Source organism: Notolabrus celidotus, unplaced genomic scaffold (assembly GCF_009762535.1).
Source record: "Notolabrus celidotus isolate fNotCel1 unplaced genomic scaffold, fNotCel1.pri scaffold_205_arrow_ctg1, whole genome shotgun sequence".
Taxonomy (NCBI): domain Eukaryota; kingdom Metazoa; phylum Chordata; class Actinopteri; order Labriformes; family Labridae; genus Notolabrus; species Notolabrus celidotus.
Genome location: NW_023260060.1, coordinates 18501 through 41210, shown reverse-complemented (window position 1 = coordinate 41210; position 22710 = coordinate 18501). Strand labels below are relative to the sequence as shown.

The following is a 22710-nucleotide window of genomic DNA, read 5'->3' as shown; positions in this document are numbered from 1 at the left end:
AACACAAGGCTCTATGGAACTTGACTCAACATTGGAGACAGCCTCTAGAGGATACTCCAGGTACTGCAGTTTTTGCACTTCTGCTTTGGCTTAAATTTTTCAGTAATTGCTCAGTTCAGGTTGCTTGTATCTGTTGTCAGTGAGGTTGCAGTAACAGTTGCCCCCTCTCTGCTCTCTGATTGGCTCCCTGCTCAGTTCAGGTTGCCTGTATCAGTTGTCAGTGAGGTTGCAGTCTCAGTTGGCCCCTCTCTGCTCTCTGATTGGCTCCCTGCTCAGTTCAGGTTGCCTGTATTGGTTGCAGTAACAGTTGCTCCCTCTCTGCTCTCTGATTGGCTCCCTGTTCAGTTCAGGTTGCCTGTATCTGTTGTCAGTGAGGTTGCAGTAACAGTTGCTCCCTCTCTGCTCTCTGATTGGCTCCCTGCTCAGTTCAGGTTGCCTGTATTGGTTGCAGTAACAGTTGCCCCCTCTCTGCTCTCTGATTGGCTCCCTGCTCAGTTCAGGTTGCCTGTATTGGTTGTCAGTGAGGTTGCAGTCAAAGTTGCCCCCTCTCTGCTCTCTGATTGGCTCCCTGCTCAGTTCAGGTTGCCTGTATTGGTTGCAGTAACAGTTGCTCCATCTCTGCTCTCTGATTGGCTCCCTGCTCAGTTCAGGTTGCCTGTATTGGTTGCAGTAACAGTTGCCCCCTCTCTGCTCTCTGATTGGCTCCCTGCTCAGTTCAGGTTGCCTGTATCAGTTGTCAGTGAGGTTGCAGTCACAGTTGCTCCCTCTCTGCTCTCTGATTGGCTCCCTGCTCAGTTCAGGTTGCCTGTATCTGTTGTCAGTGAGGTTGCAGTCAAAGTTGCCCCCTCTCTGCTCTCTGATTGGCTCCCTGCTCAGTTCAGGTTGTCAGTGAGGTTGCAGTCACAGTTGCTCCCTCTCTGCTCTCTGATTGGCTCCCTGCTCAGTTCAGGTTGCCTGTATTGGTTGCAGTAACAGTTGCCCCCTCTCTGCTCTCTAATTGGCTCCCTGCTCAGTTCAGGTTGCTTGTATCAGTTGTCAGTGAGGTTGCAGTCTCAGTTGCTCCCTCTCTGCTCTCTGATTGGCTCACTGCTCAGTTCAGGTTGCTTGTATCTGTTGTCAGTGAGGTTGCAGTCTCAGTTGCTCCCTCTCTGCTCTCTGATTGGCTCCCTGCTCAGTTCAGGTTGCCTGCATCTGTTGTCAGTGAGGTTCCAGTCAAAGTTGCCCCCTCTCTGCTCTCTGATTTGCTCCCTGCTCAGTTCAGGTTGCCTGTATCTGTTGTCAGTGAGGTTGCAGTCACAGTTGCTCTCTCTCTGCTCTCTGATTGGCTCCCTGCTCAGTTCAGGTTGCCTGTATCTGTTGTCAGTGAGGTTGCAGTCAAAGTTGCCCCCTCTCTGCTCTCTGATTGGCTCCCTGCTCAGTTCAGGTTGCCTGTATCTTTTGTCAGTGAGGTTGCAGTCACAGTTGCCCCCTCTCTGCTCTCTGATTGGCTCCCTGCTCAGTTCAGGTTGCCTGTATCTGTTGTCAGTGAGGTTGCAGTCAAAGTTGGCCCCTCTCTGCTCTCTGATTGGCTCCCTGCTCAGTTCAGGTTGCCTGTATTGGTTGCAGTAACAGTTGCCCCCTCTCTGCTCTCTGATTGGCTCCCTGCTCAGTTCAGGTTGCCTGTATCTGTTGTCAGTGAGGTTGCAGTCAAAGTTGCCCCCTCTCTGCTCTTAGATTGGCTCCCTGCTCAGTTCAGGTTGCCTGTATCAGTTGTCAGTGAGGTTGCAGTCACAGTTGCCCCCTCTCTGCTCTCTGATTGGCTCCCTGCTCAGTTCAGGTTGCCTGTATCTGTTGTCAGTGAGGTTGCAGTCAAAGTTGCCCCCTCTCTGCTCTCTGATTGGCTCCCTGCTCAGTTCAGGTTGCTTGTATCTGTTGTCAGTGAGGTTGCAGTCACAGTTGCTCCCTCTCTGCTCTCTGATTGGCTCTCTGCTCAGTTCAGGTTGCCTGTATCTGTTGTCAGTGAGGTTGCAGTCACAGTTGCTCCCTCTCTGCTCTCTGATTGGCTCCCTGCACAGTTCAGGTTGCTTGTATCTGTTGTCAGTGAGGTTGCAGTCACAGTTGCTCCCTCTCTGCTCTCTGATTGGCTCCCTGCACAGTTCAGGTTGCCTGTATCTGTTGTCAGTGAGGTTGCAGTCAAAGTTGGCCCCTCTCTGCTCTCTGATTGGCTCCCAGCTCAGTTCAGGTTGCCTGTATCGGTTGCAGTAACAGTTGCTCCCTCTCTGCTCTCTGATTGGCTCCCTGCTCAGTTCAGGTTGCCTGTATCTGTTGTCAGTGAGGTTGCAGTCAAAGTTGGCCCCTCTCTGCTCTCTGATTGGCTCCCTGCTTAGTTCAGTTCGCCTGAATTGGTTGCAGTAACAGTTGCCCCCTCTCTGCTCTCTGATTGGCTCCCTGCTCAGTTCAGGTTGCATGAATTGGTTGCAGTAACAGTTGCCCCCTCTCTGCTCTCTGATTGGCTCCCTGCTCAGTTCAGGTTGCCTGTATCTGTTGTCAGTGAGGTTGCAGTCACAGTTGCCCCCTCTCTGCTCTCTGATTGGCTCCCTGCTCAGTTCAGGTTGCATGAATTGGTTGCAGTAACAGTTGCCCCCTCTCTGCTCTCTGATTGGCTCCCTGCTCAGTTCAGGTTGCCTGTATCTGTTGTCAGTGAGGTTGCAGTCACAGTTGCTCCCTCTCTGCTCTCTGATTGGCTCATTGCTCAGTTCAGGTTGCTTGTATCTGTTGTCAGTGAGGTTGCAGTAACAGTTGCCCTCTCTCTGCTCTCTGATTGGCTCCCTGCTCAGTTCAGGTTGCCTGTATCAGTTGTCAGTGAGGTTGCAGTCACAGTTGCTCCCTCTCTGCTCTCTGATTGGCTCCCTGCTCAGTTCCTCCTGAGGAAATCACTCCTTTTATAGTTAACGGAGAGCCGAGCTGCTGTGTTCCGGGTTCAGACTCACTCAGCATGTAGAGGAGGCGGACCTCAGGGACACCTGGACCACCGCGGACACTCCGGAGTCCGGATTCACCACATCGATCCATCACACATCGATCAGCTGTTGATCAGTGAAGGTGAGGAGCAGGAGAGGGGCTGTGTTCCGGGTCTGAGGGGGTTTGAGGTCTCAGCAGAAGGGGGGGTGGGGGGGATGAGTCCTCTCTGGGTGGATCCTGGTCTCAGATCAGACATGTCAGGTCCTGCAGAGAGCTGCTGCAGACTCACCAGGAACAAACTCCAAGCTTCAACTTCTTACTCTGCTTTTATTCCGTTTGTGATCAGACTGAGGTCCCGGGTCCAGGGGCCACACTTCAGGGTTAGATTCTGGTCTTATTGAGGCATCGAGACCCCGGAGGTTCCCTGAAGGTATGTACCGACACAGACTAACCGACCGAGCTGAGGAGGAAAACCTGAAACATGTAGCCTGCAGGGGTGAACTTCTGCTGCTTCAATCCTCAGTCAGACTTCAGGGTTTCACTCAGCTGCAGGTTTCTAAACTCAGATCTGATCCATGCTTAAAGAATTATTATTTAATACAAAAACATCCCCAGCACTGATCTGGTACGGAAGCCCAAAGTGGCCATGCATCCATACATTTTATTTACAGTGTTTCTGTGATTAGGAATCATTCTGCTTAATTTAACAGACTGATTTTACTCTCCTGTAAACTTTCCCTGTGTTTGAATCCAGATATATGAGCTTCAAAGTATTCACACGTTACATTACTTTATTTATTCTCTGCTTCATCTCAGGAAGAAAGTACAGTGCAATGTAAATTTAACACTTCTACAAAGTTGGAGACAAATTAACATTTTATAAAACACTTTAACCAAGATGCAAACAAATTAACATTTAAGAAAACAAATGTACAAACGGCAGATTCTGACAGTAAAGGAATGCACCAAGGATTTTCAAAATAAAAGACATCTGTAATATATAAATGTGCAACAGTCTATGGAATTGATAAATATTTGACATTAACCCTGTATATATTCAGATGTTTTGATTCAGGCTGATAAGAGAACACTTCAAAATGTGTTCCTGCCAATCACAGCTATGTCTGATTTGGAATTTCAAAATAAAACCACTAGGAATAAGCATATTACAATGATTCTCTCATTACATGTATTTATTTATTGAGTTGGGACAATGCACATTGATCAACATTAATGCATTGAGCATCAATGTAAATGCACCGGACTTAGCACAGATGCTAAATTTCATCTGTAGTCCCAAGGCAGGTACCTACACAACACGGACACAGTAAGACTTTAAAACCTCACAGCTACAAAACAAAACACAGGCAGACAAAATCAAGACTAACAGAACACAGGCAGACAAAATCAAGACTAACAAAACACAGGCAGACAACATCAAGACTAACAGAACACAGGCAGACAACATCAAGACTAACAGAACACAGGCAGACAATATCAAGACTAACAGAACACAGGCAGACAATATCAAGACTAACAAAACACAGGCAGACAACATCAAGACTAACTAAACACAGGCAGACAAAATCAAGACTAACAAAACACAGGCAGACAATATCAAGACTAACAAAACACAGGCAGACAATATCAAGACTGACAAAACACAGACAGACAACATCAAGACTAACAAAACACAGGCAGACAATATCAAGACTAACAAAACACAGACAGACAATATCAAGACTAACAAAACACAGGCAGACAACATCAAGACTAACAAAACACAGGCAGACAATATCAAGACTAACAAAACACAGGCAGACAATATCAAGACTAACAAAACACAGACAGACAACATCAAGACTAACAAAACACAGGCAGACAATATCAAGACTAACAAAACACAGGCAGACAACATCAAGACTAACAAAACACAGGCAGACAAAATCAAGACTAACAAAACACAGGCAGACAATATCAAGACTAACTAAACACAGGCAGACAACATCAAGACTAACAAAACACAGGCAGACAATATCAAGACTAACAAAACACAGGCAGACAAAATCAAGACTAACAGAACACAGGCAGACAATATCAAGACTAACAAAACACAGGCAGACAATATCAAGACTAACAAAACACAGGCAGATAATATCAAGACTAACAAAACACAGGCAGACAATATCAAGACTAACAAAACACAGGCAGACAATATCAAGACTAACAAAACACAGGCAGACAAATCAAGACTAACAAAATACAGGCAGACAATATCAAGACTAACAAAACACAGGCAGACAATATCAAGACTAACAAAACACAGGCAGACAATATCAAGACTAACTAAACACAGACAGACAACATCAAGACTAACAAAACACAGGCAGACAATATCAAGACTAACAAAACACAGACAGACAATATCAAGACTAACAAAACACAGGCAGACAATATCAAGACTAACAAAACACAGGCAGACAATATCAAGACTAACTAAACACAGGCAGACAATATCAAGACTAACAAAACACAGGCAGACAATATCAAGACTAACTAAACACAGGCAGACAACATCAAGACTAACAGAACACAGGCAGACAAAATCAAGACTAAACACAGGCAGACAATATCAAGACTAACAGAACACAGGCAGACAATATCAAGACTAACAAAACACAGGCAGACAATATCAAGACTAACAAAACACAGGCAGACAATATCAAGACTAACAAAACACAGGCAGACAACATCAAGACTAACAAAACACAGGCAGACAATATCAAGACTAACAAAACACAGGCAGACAATATCAAGACTAACAAAACACAGGCAGACAATATCAAGACTAACTAAACACAGGCAGACAACATCAAGACTAACAGAACACAGGCAGACAAAATCAAGACTAAACACAGGCAGACAATATCAAGACTAACAGAACACAGGCAGACAATATCAAGACTAACAAAACACAGGCAGACAATATCAAGACTAACTAAACACAGGCAGACAATATCAAGACTAACAAAACACAGGCAGACAATATCAAGACTAACTAAACACAGGCAGACAACATCAAGACTAACAGAACACAGGCAGACAAAATCAAGACTAAACACAGGCAGACAATATCAAGACTAACAGAACACAGGCAGACAATATCAAGACTAACAAAACACAGGCAGACAATATCAAGACTAACAAAACACAGGCAGACAATATCAAGACTAACAAAACACAGGCAGACAATATCAAGACTAACAGAACACAGGCAGACAATATCAAGACTAACTAAACACAGGCAGACAATATCAAGACTAACAAAACACAGGCAGACAATATCAAGACTAACAGAACACAGGCAGACAATATTAAGACTAACAAAATACAGACAGACAATATCAAGACTAACAAAACAGGCAGACAAAATCAAGACTAACAAAACACAGGCAGACAATATCAAGACTAACAAAACACAGGCAGACAATATCAAGACTAACAAAACACAGGCAGACAATATCAGGACTAACAAAACACAGGCAGACAATATCAAGACTAACAAAACACAGGCAGACAAAATCAAGACTAACAAAACACAGGCAGACAAAATCAAGACTAACAAAACACAGGCAGACAATATCAAGACTAACAAAACACAGGCAGACAATATCAAGACTAACAAAACACAGGCAGACAATATCAAGACTAACTAAACACAGGCAGACAACATCAAGACTAACAGAACACAGGCAGACAAAATCAAGACTAAACACAGGCAGACAATATCAAGACTAACAGAACACAGGCAGACAATATCAAGACTAACAAAACACAGGCAGACAATATCAAGACTAACTAAACACAGGCAGACAATATCAAGACTAACAGAACACAGGCAGACAATATCAACTCAACAACATGGTGAAAAATTTAAAAAGATCAATGATTGAAAATATCCAGAATTGTTGCTATTTCTTCTTATTTCAAGTTGCTTTTATTTTGAAATAACTAAGCGGCAACCTTCGGTCTTAAAATATGAAGCTCATGCGGAAGTGCTAAAAGCTGCAGTTCCTCGAGCGTCCACTAGAGGCTGGCTGCAGTAACAGGAAACCACATACACACCCATTCAAAGAAGACGATCTTTACAGCAGAAATAAACATGTTTACAGCCTGGTTCAAAAAACAGTTCAGGTCGGGTCACACTGTACGGGGTGAATTTATTATAACTTGTTATTTTTCGAAGAGATTAAACTTCCGAGTTTTGCCCAAATAAGGGCGTGACTGACTTGATTGACAGGCCGGAAAACTGTAGCTCCACAGAAGTTAGGTTGAGTTCAGCATTTCCAATATGGCTGCCGCCGCCGATCGGCTTCAAAACACAGGGGCGACGTCACGGAGACTACGTCCATTTATTATACAGGATATGGAAATGACCTGTGATTGGCTGGATTACACTATGAGGTTGATCACTCTTAGTGTGAACTATAACGAGTCAGCGGAAACTGAGGTTTTGTTCATAATCTCACTTTGAATTCATCCAAAATTTCTAATGGTTTTATTTTGAAATTCCAAATCAGATATATCTGTGATTGTCAGGAAGTTTGAATCTAAATATTTGAATGTCAAATATATATTAGTTTCCCGGCTGTTGCGTATTTTCTAATTACAGGCTTCTTTTATTTTGAAAATCACTGGTAAATTCCTTTTCAAATAAAGACTGTAGTGTTTTTCCTTCAGCGACAGAACGACACGTATAAGATTACAAATGCTTTGGGGATTTTTTTAAATCATCCTTCTGCCTCACTTGAACCAGAAATTCAACTTCTGGAAATCTTGAAATGTGGACTTTCTTCTCGGAAGGCAAAAAATAAATCCTCCTTCCTTCCTCCTCTGAAGTCTCTTCAAAGTGGAAGAGGAACTTTAACAGTGAACGCTCTAAAGTTCTTTATCAGTCAAACTCTGCAGAAGAGATGACTGTCGAACAGTCGTGCACTTTAACTAAAGTAAAGACTCGAGCACAGTTTCTATGTCTGTTAGATACAATCAACTCAAATCAAACAGCTGGATTAACCCCTCCAGGGACAGTTGGTTGTGAAAGACTTGTTATTAAAGCTACAGTAGGTAACTTTTGGTTAGTGTAAAAGCTGTTAATCTCTTAATCTAAAACCTACCCTTCACCAGGGGGTTCAGATATAAAAATAAGTCTGTGTAGAAGCACTCACTTTCCTTTATGAAGGCCTTGTTTACTTTTTGAGGTCATAAGGAGGCAGAAATATTAATCTCACAGGAGCTTTAAAGGACTCAAATAAACACAGAGGATAATAAACTGCTGACTGATATTAAACCGACTGAATCGGTCAGTCAGAAGCTTACTGAAGAACAGAAAGGGAAAGAAGTGGAAGTTTCCGGGACTTACAGCGTGACACTGATTGAGCTCTTGCATCATAAGTCACATCGACAAAGTCTGACTCAGTGAATCTCCTAAGGAAGCAGGAAATGTGATCCTCCTGAAGTGTGTGGAGAGATAAACTGAATCAAATCAAGAAGTGGGTCCTCTAAGAGGTCTTGTTTTGGTCCCTGACAGTCTCAGGTTATCTACGACCGCCTCCACTGGTTAGTTACAAATCCCAACTCTATGTTCTATTATTAACAAAGACCCAACATCAAGACCGGATCAGATCCAGTCCCCTCTTCCAGACAGGACTCAGTCTGATCTCATCTTAATCCACCATGAGCAGAGCACTTTGCAGCATTTAGCAAGTTACAGTGGCAAAGACAAACTTCCTTTAACAGGCAGAAACCTCCAGCAGGACCAGACTCATGTTAGACACACATCTGCTGAGACCGTGTTGGAGAGAGGGATAGAGGGAGATGAAGAGAGAGAGAGAGAGATGATAGTGGGGAGACGGATAGTAGTAGTTGTAGCAGCTGGAGTCTGGACCACGTCCACAGCAGCAGAGATCCAGAGGAACCTACGAGACAAGGGAGCTCAGGGACTCCAGAAAGGTCTAAGAAAAGAGAGAAGAGAGGGAGACCAGAAGAAAGAAAAAGAAGAGAAGAGAATAAATGGTGAAGGAAAGACAGAAGGAAAGGAAGGGGATAAGAAAAGGAGACGTAAAGGATGAAGAAACATGGAGAGAACTAAGAGAGAGAGAAAGAAAAAGAAGGAAAGGAATGAAAGAAAAAAGGAATGAAGGAAAGAAAGAAAGAAAGAAAGAAAGAAAGAAAGAAAGAAAGAAAGAAGTAAAGAAAGAAAGGATGAATAACAGACCCCAAAAAAGGAATCTACAGCAGAGATCCAGAGGAACCTACGAGACAAGGGAGCTCAGGGACTCCAGAAAGGTCTATGGTTAGTAACTTTAATGGGACAGGAAGAGTTAAAGTGAGAGACAGGCAGAGAGAGGAGAGAGAGGGAAAGACAGGATCCCAGTGTGTCAGTCTAAGCCTATAGCAGCAGAACTAAGACCTGGTCCAAGCAAGTACGCAACAAAATGAAGGGGAGTGGTAGACTAGCAGTTCTTGACTCCTTATCACTACAGATGGATCCCTTCTGTTATATTAATAAGGAACATGACTTCATGTCACCTTGTTCAGCATGTTTCCTTCACAGAAACAGGAGTTGCTGATCCACCCTGACCTTGATCTGTTCGTTTGTTTATTCCTTATTGTGACTTTAATGTTCCAAATGGTCTTTTCGTCCCTGACACCAGTCTTTATCCACAAAGGAGTTGCTAGTCTGATGGTTTGTTTTGTTACTGTCACAGCTGGACTTTAACTGGTCTGTTAGATTGAACAGTATGTGTGCAGCCTTTAAGAGTAGCCAAACACAGAAAGAGAGAGGTGGAGGTAGAGCAGCAACCTGAGCCTGTCAGGGACACACTTCGAGGCCATGATGAGACGTTCTGTTCTTAACCTTTCAAAGCTAAAATAACGTGCGTGTTCTGCTGCAGTTGTTCTAAAAGCAGAGTGATGTCTCAGTTGTACGTGAGGTTTCCTCCTCTCTCTCCTCAGACTCTCTGAGAGTTCACTTTTAGAAGCGGTGACGGCTCAGACGTTGAGAGAGGTTTTTTCTGAGCGTGTGATCGTACAGACGAAGCTCTGCGTGTTTTGGGGTTGTTACTCTCATTCTGTCTTACCTGATCTGAGCTCGGTCTGCTTCACTTCCTCTGTTTTAAATTTAGGCCAAACTTTCAGAGACTCCACTTCCTCTTTTCTTTTCACTGTTTTTCACCAGAAGACGCTGCTGTCACTTCAGTTTGCAGCTCACTAACCGGAGAGAGCTGCGCCTGCTCGATCAGTAATCTGCAGACAGTCCAGTCCTCTTGGTTTGAATGTTGACGAAGAGTAAAAACCTACAATAAGTCATCCCTCACATCAAACCGTCAGTGCTGATATTTAAACTGTGCACAGTTTATCTGCATGCTCTGAGTAACCAGACTTTGACTCCTGTTTCTGACCTGCAGCCAACGTTTAGTCCTCACCTGAGCAAAGTCCAGAGCGTGGAGATAAGGCCTCCTGGGTGTGTCTGATTAAGTGCTCTTCAACAGGAACTAGGGACTTTTGAGGAACTATGTGCATTTCAACAGCAGGAACCAGAGTCTAAGTTTAGTTCCTGGGTAGTTAATCTCCCCCTGAAAAGTCTCTGCTCAGAGGGCAGTACTTCAGGGGGCGGGGCCTGCAGTGCTGAACGCCTCAGTGTTTTTATTCCACCTGGGATTCACCTGGTTTAATAACTCCTGAACATCGGTCTCATCTGAGCCAGACAGTGTGAATGCGTCTCTCCCGGTGTTCCAGTCTGGAGAGTGACCCTGTAAACTGGAGACCTTCTATCTTGTTTGTATGTGTGTGTACTTTTCAAAAGAAGAAGCTGTGATTCTCTTGATTTAGCAGCTTGTAACAGTAGTCTTCTCTCAGCCCACCGTGAATGCGTCTCTCCTCCCGGTGTTCCGGTTTTAAAAGTGACCCTGTAAACTGGAGACCTTCAGCTGAACGTGTCAGTGTTTGTGTTGATTCATTCATTGCTTTTTCCATGTTTTTAACCGCAGGCACAACATTTTCACTTCATGTTTTTCTGCTTTTGGAGCACAATTTCAAGTTTGAGGAAAAAAAATCTTTTTGGACAGGGTCAACTTTTTTGTCAAATTTTTTTTTGTCAAATTTTATTTAAAAAAAAAAAATTGGTCAAAAAAAAAATTGACATTCTTTTTTGTCAAACTTTTTTTTTCGATTTTTTAAAAAAAAACAAAACATTTTTTTCTAAAAATTGTTTTCAATTATCTTTCAAAAAAAAAAAAAAATTTCAAATTTTTTTTTTTCAATCTTTTTTTCAATTTTTTCCAAAAACCATTCACAGTCATTGTTTTTTCCATCTGTGATTCTCTTGATTTCTCTTTCTTTCATTAGTTTTTATTTGTTCTATCTTTTTTGTATGTGTGTGTACTTTTCAAAAGAAGAAGCTGTGATTCTCTTGATTTAGCAGCTTGTAACAGTAGTCTTCTCTCAGCCCACCGTGAATGTGTCTCTCCTCCCGGTGTTCCGCTTTTAAAAGTGACCCTGTAAACTGGAGACCTTCAGCTGAACGTGTCAGTGTTTGTGGAGTTTACACAGCTGTTGAAACACAGAGGGAGTTCCTGGGAATGCAAACTAGTTTAGTTTTTATTAAGATTTCAAAATATCCTCATCAGATATTTAATGATGGTCTAAAGACGTTTATGAGGGATGCATCCGGCTGAGAGTCTCCAGTTAACAGGGTCGCTGTTTAAACCGAAACACGGGCCGATCTCTGCGATCACGGCTTTTAAAACATGTCTTCTTTAAGTCAAGTGTTTCAACGTTTTGAATCCACTTCGCTGTTTGCGCTCCTTCCAAGTGTTGATTCAGTGAATCCATCTGCTATGAAGCTCGATCAAAAACAGCACAAAGAAAGAAAGAAATGTACTTTATCAATCCCCAGGGGGGAAATTCAATTTTTCCACTCGTGTTATATGTTTTGGTCATGCTGCACGCACAGTTTGGTGTATCTATAATTTCATGCACACACATGCAGTGGACATGCACTTAGGGAGAGATGTCAGAGTGAGGATGCTGCCATCAACCAGCGCACCCCGAACAGTTGGGGATTTGGTGCCTTGCTCAAGGGCACCTCGGCAGTGCCCATGCAAGTGAACCAGCACCTCTCCAGCCACCAGTCCACTTGCCAAACTTTGTCCATGCTTCTCTTTCATGTGCATGCATAAAAAGCCGAGGCAGGGAGAGCAGCAGTAAAGGCCCCCCGGGGTACAGAACAGAGCGAGCATCAGTGACGATACATGAGACACGGAGGAGGTGAAGAGGTCTGCAGGGGGAGCAGCAGGAGAAGGCAGGCAGAGCAGATTAAAGAGATGTAATCAGCCGAGTGGATGGAGGAGAACAAAGAGAAGCGTCTGTTTTGTTCTCTTTAATAACTCTGCTCATCGATCTGTGTGTGCAGCATGGGGAACCTGATCAAGGTGTTAACCAGAGACATCGACAACAATGGAGGAAACTTCTTCCTGGACTTTGAGAGTAAGAAACACACACACACACACACACACACACACACACACACACACACACACACACACACACACACACGTGTTTAACCTTTGACCTCTGTGTGTCCTCCTGCAGACGCTCAGCCCTCGCAGTCAGAGTCGGAGGTGTGGGAGGAGGTGAACCAGGTCCTGACGGAGGCTCAGGTCATCCTGGAAGACCTGCAGTCGTACAGAGGAGCCGGAGAGGAGATCCGACAGGTGAAGACTCTTCCCTCCTTTAACTGTCTGCTTCGGCACCTTCACATACTCATGTTTCTGTGTGTGTGTGTGTGTGTGTGTGTGTGTGTGTGTCCTCAGGCCATCCAGAGTCCAGGTGTGGAGGGGGTTCAGGAGAAGGCCTGGGCTGCCGTCGTCCCCCTCGTCGCCAAACTCAAATCCTTCTACGAGTTCTCTCAGAAACTCGGTAAGGCGCTCACTTTAGTCGCTCTAAGCTCCTTTAAACATGTTGTAGTACCTGCTGCGGCCTCCAGAGGGGGCCAGCAGCGGTCCAGGTCTATGGAGATCTCTTCAGTGACGGTTGTTTTCCTCCCCACGTCAGAGTCCAGTCTGGGGCGTCTCCTGGTCGTCCTTACCAGCTCCTCGACTCCCACTCAGCACCTGGAGCAGAAACAGGCTCTGGCTCGTCAGTTCGCCCACATCATGCACTTCACGCTGCGCTTCGACGAGCTCAAGGTCTGCCCACAGGACTCCCTCTCCTGCACCACCTTCACTTCCTCCTCACTGTTCCTCCCTCTCCTGCACCACCTTCACTTCCTCCTTACTGTTCCTCCTCTCCTGCACCACCTTCACTTCCTCCTCACTGTTCTCCCTCTCCTGCACCACCTTCACTTCCTCCTTACTGTTCCTCCTCTCCTGCACCACCTTCACTTCCTCCTCACTGTTCTCCCTCTCCTGCACCACCTTCACTTCCTCCTTACTGTTCCCCCCTCTCCTGCACCACCTTCACTTCCTCCTTACTGTTCCTCCTCTCCTGCACCACCTTCACTTCCTCCTTACTGTTCCTCCTCTCCTGCACCACCTTCACTTCCTCCTTACTGTTCTCCCTCTCCTGCACCACCTTCACTTCCTCCTCACTGTTCTCCCTCCCCTGCACCACCTTCACTTCCTCCTCACTGTTCTCCCTCCCCTGCACCACCTTCACTTCCTCCTCACTGTTCCTCCTCTCCTGCACCACCTTCACTTCCTCCTCACTGTTCTCCCTCTCCTGCACCACCTTCACTTCCTCCTCACTGTTCTCCCTCTCCTGCACCACCTTCACTTCCTCCTCACTGTTCCCCCCTCTCCTGCACCACCTTCATTTCCTCCTCACTGTTCCTCCCTCTCCTGCACCACCTTCACTTCCTCCTCACTGTTCTCCCTCTCCTGCACCACCTTCACTTCCTCCTCACTGTTCTCCCTCTCCTGCACCACCTTCACTTCCTCCTCACTGTTCTCCCTCTCCCGTACCACCTTCACTTCCTCCTCACTGTTCTCCCTCTCCCGTACCACCTTCACTTCCTCCTCACTGTTCTCCCTCTCCTGCACCACCTTCACTTCTTCCTCACTGTTCCCCCTCTCCTGCACCACCTTCACTTCCTCCTCACTGTTCTCCCTCTCCTGCACCACCTTCACTTCCTCCTCACTGTTCTCCCTCTCCCGTACCACCTTCACTTCCTCCTCACTGTTCTCCCTCTCCCGTACCACCTTCACTTCCTCCTCACTGTTCTCCCTCTCCTGCACCACCTTCACTTCCTCCTCACTGTTCCTCCTCTCCTGCACTGCCTTCACTTCCTCCTCACTGTTCTCCCTCTCCTGCACCACCTTCACTTCCTCCTCACTGTTCTCCCTCTCCTGCACCACCTTCACTTCCTCCTCACTGTTCTCCCTCTCCTGCACCACCTTCACTTCCTCCTCACTGTTCCTCCTCTCCTGCACTGCCTTCACTTCCTCCTCACTGTTCTCCCTCTCCTGCACCACCTTCACTTCCTCCTCACTGTTCTCCCTCTCCTGCACCACCTTCACTTCCTCCTCACTGTTCCCCCTCTCCTGCACCACCTTCACTTCCTCCTCACTGTTCCCCCCCTCCGTGTTCTCCATCTCTTTCTCCTCCTCCTCTTCACGTCCCTCTTCTCTCTGTTCCAGATGACGAACCCGGCGATCCAGAACGACTTCAGTTACTACAGACGAACGATCAGCCGGATGCGGATCAACAACCTCTCTGTACGTTATGTTCTTCTGTTTTTAAACGTCTCCTCTGAGGGCAGAAGAGTCCCGATAAAACCTGGTCTCATGTTTCTGTTTGAAGGCCGACGCAGGAAATGAGGTCAACAACGAACTGGCCAATCGGATGTCTCTATTTTACGCCAGCGCCACGCCGATGCTGAAGACGTTAAGTGATGCTACGTCGAAGTTCGTCTCAGATGTGAGTCCAGACGGAGATTTATATCATGTTTACAATTATTTAATATACCCTGTTATTTAGGCATTTAAAAAATTCAACAATCAAACATTAATATAATAAATTAAAACATTTACATGAACAAATGTTTTTTCATCGTAAAAATTAAAAAATAATTTGTGGAAATAAAAAGATTTTTGAAAAATGAGTGTAGAAATTTAAGAAAAATATAAAAATGTACAATATTATTATTATTTTTTTAATGTACATAAAATGTTCTCAAAAAATTAAGTTTAGGATGATTTAAAAATAGAACAAAAAACTTGAATTTTTAAATAATAATGATAAAAAAGAATTTAATAAATAAATAAAATATTTATTTATTTAAGAAAAAACACCAATCAAACATTCATACAATAAATTAAAACATTCACATGAACAAATGTTTTTTTTAAGTAAAAAGAAAAATATAATTTGTGGAAATAAAAATATTTTCTTTAAATGAGTGTAGAAATTTAAGAAAAAATATAAATTTTGACAATATTATAACATTTTTTGTGCACTTAAATTGTTCTTAAAAGGTTAAGTTTAGGATTATTCAAAAAAAAATACATAGAAAATAAGTTATTGAAAAATAATTCCATAAATAAAAGTTATTTAATAAATAAATAAAATGCAGATTTATTTTTGTTTATTTAGTTATTTTTAATTATGTATATATTTTTTTAAGTATTTAAAAGAGTATGTATATATTTTTATAAATGCATTAGTTTTTTTTTTAAGTTTTAAATAATGTTTTTATTTAATAATGTATTCAATTTTAATAACCGAAAATGAATCCCTTCATCCTTTTCTTCTTCTTCTTCTTCATTTTATCTCTTCTCTCTTTTTTGTTCAATCAGCTGGTGTGGGTGGTTTTTCCTTCAAATGCTGAGCAGACAATAAAGTGCAAAAATATTTAAAATAATTTAAACCTTAAATGTTAAAAATACATAGATATATATGAATACAATGAAATGGTTATTTTGGATTCATTTAGAAAATTCTTTATATGTAAATACATTTAATTGGGTTTCAATCAGTCCCAAATATTTTTTATATCAGTCTCTATATTTCAATATTTTATTTCTGTGTTACTTGCGGATGTGAAGAAATTATGAATATGTTTAATTTTGGTCTTCTCGTGACGCTTTTAAAATATGCAAGAAACAAAAGAAGGGAGGAAAGTTATCAGTGTGTAGTGTAGTGTAAAAATATGTTATAAGTGTAATACATATTTCAGCCAGCAGAGGTCAGCAGTGATAGTCTTTCTTGTTTCTACATGAAGCTCCAGCAGAGGGCGCCCTCGCCTGCTTTTATTACAATGCTCCCAGAGTTTGATGAACTCTAGAGTTCTTAAAGTAGTCCTGTAAGTCTGCAGATAAAAATAAATCCTCTTCTTACAAAGATATAAACAGAGCGCAATAAGTCCACATCTCCTCTTCAAGCCGTCACAAATGATAAATCTCTTTTTAAAAAGGAGAATTTTACATATTTGGACTTTGATGAACGGGATTTTTCCTGAGCAAAAAAGTTACTGCAGGATTTTTGTAATAATTTCATAAACTATCAAAAGTAAACCCTGCTCTGTTGGGTTTAGGATCATGTAGTGTGAGTTGTTGTGGTTCTGGATGAAGCTTCATTGTCCGGTTTTTGTTGTCGTAGAATCCGGAGACCCCGACTGAAAACACGACAGACTGTCTGAGCACGATGGCCAGCGTTTGTAAAGTGATGCTGGAAACACCGTGAGTCCTGACGCGCCCCTGAATGCACCATCACAACCACCTGCATAAACAAACATGAACTAACACTGTGTGTGTGTGTGTGTGTGTGTGTGTGTGTGTGTGTGTGTGTGTGTGTGTGTGTGTGTGTGTGTGTGTGTGTGTGTGTGTGTGTGTGTGTGTGCAGGGAGTACCGCAGTCGTTTCACCAGTGAGGAGACGGTGCTGTTCTGCCTCCGAGTGATGGTCGGGGTTATCATCCTGTACGACCACGTTCATCCGGCTGGAGCCTTCGTTAAGACCGCCAATATAGACGTATGTTAGCAACACACACACACACACACACACACACACACACACACACACACACACACACACACACACACACACACACACACACACACACACACACACACACACACACACACACACACTTCCAGGTCAGGTCTGTTTTTAATGCAGTGACTTCCACTACAGAGTCATGTCTGTTTATAATGCAGTGACTTCCACTACAGAGTCATGTCTGTGTTTAATGCAGTGACTTCCACTACAGAGTCATGTCTGTTTTTAATGCAGTGACTTCCACTACAGAGTCATGTTAGTGTTTTTAATGCAGTGACTTCCACTACAGAGTCATGTCTGTGTTTAATGCAGTGCCTTCCACTACAGAGTCATGTCTGTGTTTAATGCAGTGACTTCCACTACAGAGTCATGTCTGTGTTTAATGCAGTGACTTCCACTACAGAGTCATGTCTGTTTATAATGCAGTGACTTCCACTACAGAGTCATGTCTGTGTTTAATGCAGTGACTTCCACTACAGAGTCATGTCTGTGTTTAATGCAGTGACTTCCACTACAGAGTCATGTCTGTTTATAATGCAGTGACTTCCACTACAGAGTCATGTCTGTGTTTAATGCAGTGACTTCCACTACATAGTCATGTCTGTGTTTAATGCAGTGACTTCCACTACAGAGTCATGTCTGTGTTTAATGCAGTGACTTCCACTACAGAGTCATGTCTGTTTATAATGCAGTGACTTCCACTACAGAGTCATGTCTGTTTATAATGCAGTGACTTCCACTACAGAGTCATGTCTGTTTTTAATGCAGTGACTTCCACTACAGAGTCATGTCTGTGTTTAATGCAGTGACTTCCACTACAGAGTCATGTCTGTTTATAATGCAGTGACTTCCACTACAGAGTCATGTCTATTTTTAATGCAGTGACTTCCACTACAGAGTCATGTCTGTGTTTAATGCAGTGACTTCCACTACAGAGTCATGTCTGTGTTTAATGCAGTGACTTCCACTACAGAGTCATGTCTGTGTTTAATGCAGTGACTTCCACTACAGAGTCATGTCTGTGTTTAATGCAGTGACTTCCACTACAGAGTCATGTCTGTGTTTAATGCAGTGACTTCCACTACAGAGTCATGTCTGTGTTTAATGCAGTGACTTCCACTACAGAGTCATGTCTGTGTTTAATGCAGTGACTTCCACTACAGAGTCATGTCTGTTTATAATGCAGTGACTTCCACTACAGAGTCATGTCTGTGTTTAATGCAGTGACTTCCACTACATAGTCATGTCTGTGTTTAATGCAGTGACTTCCACTACAGAGTCATGTCTGTGTTTAATGCAGTGACTTCCACTACAGAGTCATGTCTGTTTATAATGCAGTGACTTCCACTACAGAGTCATGTCTATTTTTAATGCAGTGACTTCCACTACAGAGTCATGTCTGTGTTTAATGCAGTGACTTCCACTACAGAGTCATGTCTGTGTTTAATGCAGTGACTTCCACTACAGAGTCATGTCTGTGTTTAATGCAGTGACTTCCACTACAGAGTCATGTCTGTGTTTAATGCAGTGACTTCCACTACAGAGTCATGTCTGTGTTTAATGCAGTGACTTCCACTACAGAGTCATGTCTGTTTTTAATGCAGTGACTTCCACTACAGAGTCATGTCTGTTTTTAATGCAGTGACTTCCACTACAGAGTCATGTCTGTGTTTAATGCAGTGACTTCCACTACAGAGTCATGTCTGTGTTTAATGCAGTGACTTCCACTACAGAGTCATGTCTGTGTTTAATGCAGTGACTTCCACTACAGAGTCATGTCTGTTTATAATGCAGTGACTTCCACTACAGAGTCATGTCTGTGTTTAATGCAGTGACTTCCACTACAGAGTCATGTCTGTGTTTAATGCAGTGACTTCCACTACAGAGTCATGTCTGTGTTTAATGCAGTGACTTCCACTACAGAGTCATGTCTGACTGTGAACTCTGTGATTGGTCGTTTTCAGATGAAAGGCTGCATCAGAGTGCTGAAGGAGCAGCCGCCGAGCAGTGTGGAGGGGTTACTCAATGCTCTCAGGTATGTGACACACACACACACACACACACACACACACACACACACACACACACACACACACACACACTGTAGTTCCTAAACGTCCCGCTCTGCCCCTGCAGGTATACGACCAAACATCTGAACGATGAGGCGACCTCCAAGCAGATCAAGAGCATGCTGCAGCCGAATTAACTCCCCGCTTCTTCAGACTGGAACTGGAGCGATACAGGGAGACAAGAGAGAGTGTTGTGGTCCAAATTTCCAAAGAACTACTGAACATACTTGTAGCTATAATAATTTGTCTTTAACCTCAGTTGTTTTTTGTTGTTTTTTCAAACTCTGATTTTAAGAAAAGCTGTTTTTTGTTGTTTAAAAAAGAGGAAACGTTTGGTTGGTTGATCCAAGAGAGAGTTGCTTGAGCTGCTTTCACGTGGCGTCAGATTCACAAAAACACAAACCTGATCCATGAAATGACGTCGGGAGTTTTCAGGAGTTCAGGTCAGGCGTGTTTCAGATCTGTCCGGTCCTGTTCCTCACCGGAGTACGAACATCAGGAGCAGCTGGGTCTGCTTTGATCTGACCGTTCTGGGACAGGGTTTATTTGTCCTCTGATGTGACGTGAACGCAGCGTGGAGGATTTTTAAGAAGCACTGATGTGTTCGCTGTCGTTTGTTTCAGTGTTTGATAGATCATCGCTTAAGGAACCTTGTTCTGGTTTGATTCCTCTGCTGCAGATCCTACCTCAGATTACAGTCTCTGTGGCAGAGGGTACACAGCTGAACGTCACTGATTGATCTTTAAAGTACGGGGCCCAGGTTTTCAAAAGTGATCTGATTGGATTACAGACGTGTGATCAGGTGAAATACCCTTTATATGAGCAGGAGGTTAAAATCAACAACTTTATGAACAAGTCGGCACAAAATATTGATTTAAAGATGCTAAAAATGACAATTTTAACCAACTGAAAAAAAGTCCCCTCTGATTTAAACGCTTCGTTTTTGCCACAGTGTCAACAGGCAGAGGTGAAATACGCCGTGCTACTTTCTAATCAGGTTATCGGGTTGTTCCTGGAAACTCTTAGCTGTCCAGGATTTATCTTTGTTGTTATGGGACTGTGACCAATCAGAGTCAAGTATTCAACACAACTTTGATGCATTAATAGTCGTGAAATGACGATAAAAAAAAAAGTTACATCAGGTTATTCGGGCGAAAAAGAGATCGTAGATTAAATTGAGGTTAAGTAAGTTTTTAAACTTGATCAGAACATTTTAAGGATAACTGATCCAAAAACAAAAAAAACGTCCCCTGTTAAGAACTGAAAATTGTTCTTTTGGTCATTCCAAGAAGCTGCAGTAAGCATGCCAGGCCTGTAGGTGGCGGTGTAACTTCTGGAGAACAGCAGATGCCCGTGCATGAAGGCGATCTTTAACAACGAATAAGGGCTGTGGTGTCATCGTTTTCACACTGTCCACTAGAAGGAGAAACTTGCTAAGATTAAAATCAACAACTTAAATTTAAAGATGATTTTGTGGCTAAAAATGACGTTTTTAACCGACCGAAAAAAAAGTCCCCAGAGATCGTTTTTGCCTCAGTGTCAACGGGCAGATGTGAAACGTGTCGGACTACTTTCTAATCTGGTTTGATTGGACATATGTGATCAGGCTGTCCAGGATTTGTTGTTATGGAACTGTGACCAATCAGAGTCAAGTATTCAACTTTGATGCATTAAAAGTCGTGAAATGACGATTAAAAAAAAAAGTTACATCAGGTTCGGGCGAAAAAGAGATCGTAGAGTAAAATTAGATTAAGTTATGTAAAGTTTTTAAACCTGATCAAAACATTTTAAGGATAACTGATCCAAAAACAAAAATAACGTCCCTGTTAAGAACTGAAAATTGTTCTTTTCGTGATTACAAAAAGCTGCAGTAAGCATGCCAGGCCTGTAGGTGGCGGTATACCTTTTTAAGAACAGCAGATGCTCGTGCGAATGGTGCTGTGATGTCATCGTTTTCAGTGTCCACGTTTTGCTAGTTAACACGGCGACAGGAGGGGCGCCATTTTCAGAAAAACGCCGTTAACGTATAAATCAACGACCAAAACGTTTCCTGCTCCTCTTTATCGGCATCCGGATGTTTAAATGATCACATTATTATAACTTACTCTAGTTGTGACGTTACTTTAAAGTCATAAAGTAGACGTTAGAAGAACGACTTCAGGGTTTAAGTCCACGTAAAATAATCCGAATGATAACGTAAATATTACATTTGAACCGTGTTTCGTAAAACTGTCACTTTGCGTGGATTCTGGCGCCCCCTCTGGACACAGCATGCATTACGTCGTCTCATTCAGAGCTCATGTAATCTGGGTTAGTAACTTTGTGAACCTCTGGGCCCTGTTTTCTAAAAGTCCGATGTTATTTAACTTCTTAAAGCGGCAGTGCTTTGGGAAATGAAACAGAGTAAAACGTCAAAGCATTTTTTAACCTTCCTGTTTCTGTCTTACATTTCCTTTGTGGATCTGAAGACTCGTGGAGTGATATTTGAATCTTGGCGAGGAGGCGTAGAGAAACGGTACTGATAGGAGAGGCTGGCGTTGGATGTGATCAGTGGGACTGCTGACTGGAATCAAAGCTTTTAGTTTGTGGTGTGGAAGCTGCAGCGTCAGGGAGTGTACGGCATTAAGTGTTCTTTAATGATGTCTGTGTTGGCCAAATAAAGTTTTTACATTTTTAAGAAAGAACTCTGTCTCTGTTTGTTTTTCCTGACTGGTCACCTGACACCATCGATCAGTGTTCTGTTGTTCCTGTGGAACAGTTGTGGTCGTCAGCTCTTCCTCATGTTGGTATTTTAAACTTTATTTACACTCATTGTTTCACTTCTTCTTTTCCACACAGACACGATGTTCTGTGACTGATTGTTTGGACTCTGTCTGCTGTCTCTGCTGACTCTGTGTGTTTATTTATAAATCTGATTGTGGTTTTAGATCTGAGGAGGGACGCCGTAGGTCATAGCACGAGTCTGTAGTCTCTGTAGTGACTTGGTCAACTTTACAAAACTCAAAACTCATATTAAAAAAACGTGGCACGGGGAGAGTGGATCGTACACGGTGTCCAAAAGATTGCCAATGTCCTTCCAAGTATCCAGTATGTTGGTGTTTTATTTCACAACACGAAAAAAAGCTTCCTCTGGATCCACTCCGTCGCGTTCTGGCTACGTCTCTGATCCGGCAGGTCGGAGTCCTCCGGGTCAGATACACAAGATTAGTGAATATTATCTCTTTAAAAATACAGTTTTTCATGGTTTTAACCGGTGCCTGGTTTTAATACGCTATTCCGCCATAGGGTGGCTAAAGAGCGTCTTAAAGCTGATTGCTAACCGCCTTAAGTAACAGAAGAAGAAGAATGCTAACTTCATTAAACAGCAAGAAAGAAGAACGTTTAGAGACAGTCTCTGGAAATACGTGTGTACGGACGTAAAGGCCGAGACTAGACGGGGGCTTGATTACGAATAATCGGTGAATAGATGCCAGTGACGATTGCGTACTGTTGAATCCGATGTAACACAAGTTACGGCCAAATTCCACCAAAGAGTTAATGTGAATATAATCTCTTTTTAAAGTACAGTTTTTCATTGTTTTTCCCGGTGCCTGGTTGTAATACGTTATTCCGCCATAGGGTGGCTAAAGAGCGTCTTAAAGCTGATGC

General features: G+C 43.1%; 1 protein-coding gene across 4 annotated transcripts; it reads left to right on the top strand.

Annotated features, from left to right (window-relative positions):
• Positions 1–2684: 2684 nt before the first annotated feature.
• Positions 2685–21746, top strand: LOC117809021 (CYFIP-related Rac1 interactor B-like). 4 transcript variants are annotated; one of them, XR_004630423.1, is made up of 13 exons: positions 2850–3081; positions 3287–3370; positions 12413–12486; positions 12592–12713; positions 12813–12918; positions 13054–13187; positions 14637–14714; positions 14800–14916; positions 16597–16676; positions 16840–16966; positions 18958–19028; positions 19130–20242; positions 20811–21746. XR_004630423.1 is itself a non-coding variant. In XM_034678690.1 (12 exons), the coding sequence occupies exons 3-12, from the start codon at positions 12414–12416 to the stop codon at positions 19197–19199; spliced, it is 978 nt and encodes a 325-aa protein (XP_034534581.1). In that variant the 5' UTR covers positions 2685–3081; positions 3287–3370; position 12413; the 3' UTR covers positions 19200–21746. The 4 variants fall into 4 exon arrangements, 3 of the variants coding, with proteins under 3 accessions (XP_034534581.1, XP_034534580.1, XP_034534582.1); XM_034678690.1 differs by having other exon boundaries at positions 2685–3081; positions 19130–21746; XM_034678689.1 differs by having other exon boundaries at positions 2839–3081; positions 12592–12918; positions 19130–21746.
• The last annotated feature ends 964 nt before the right edge of the window (positions 21747–22710 follow it).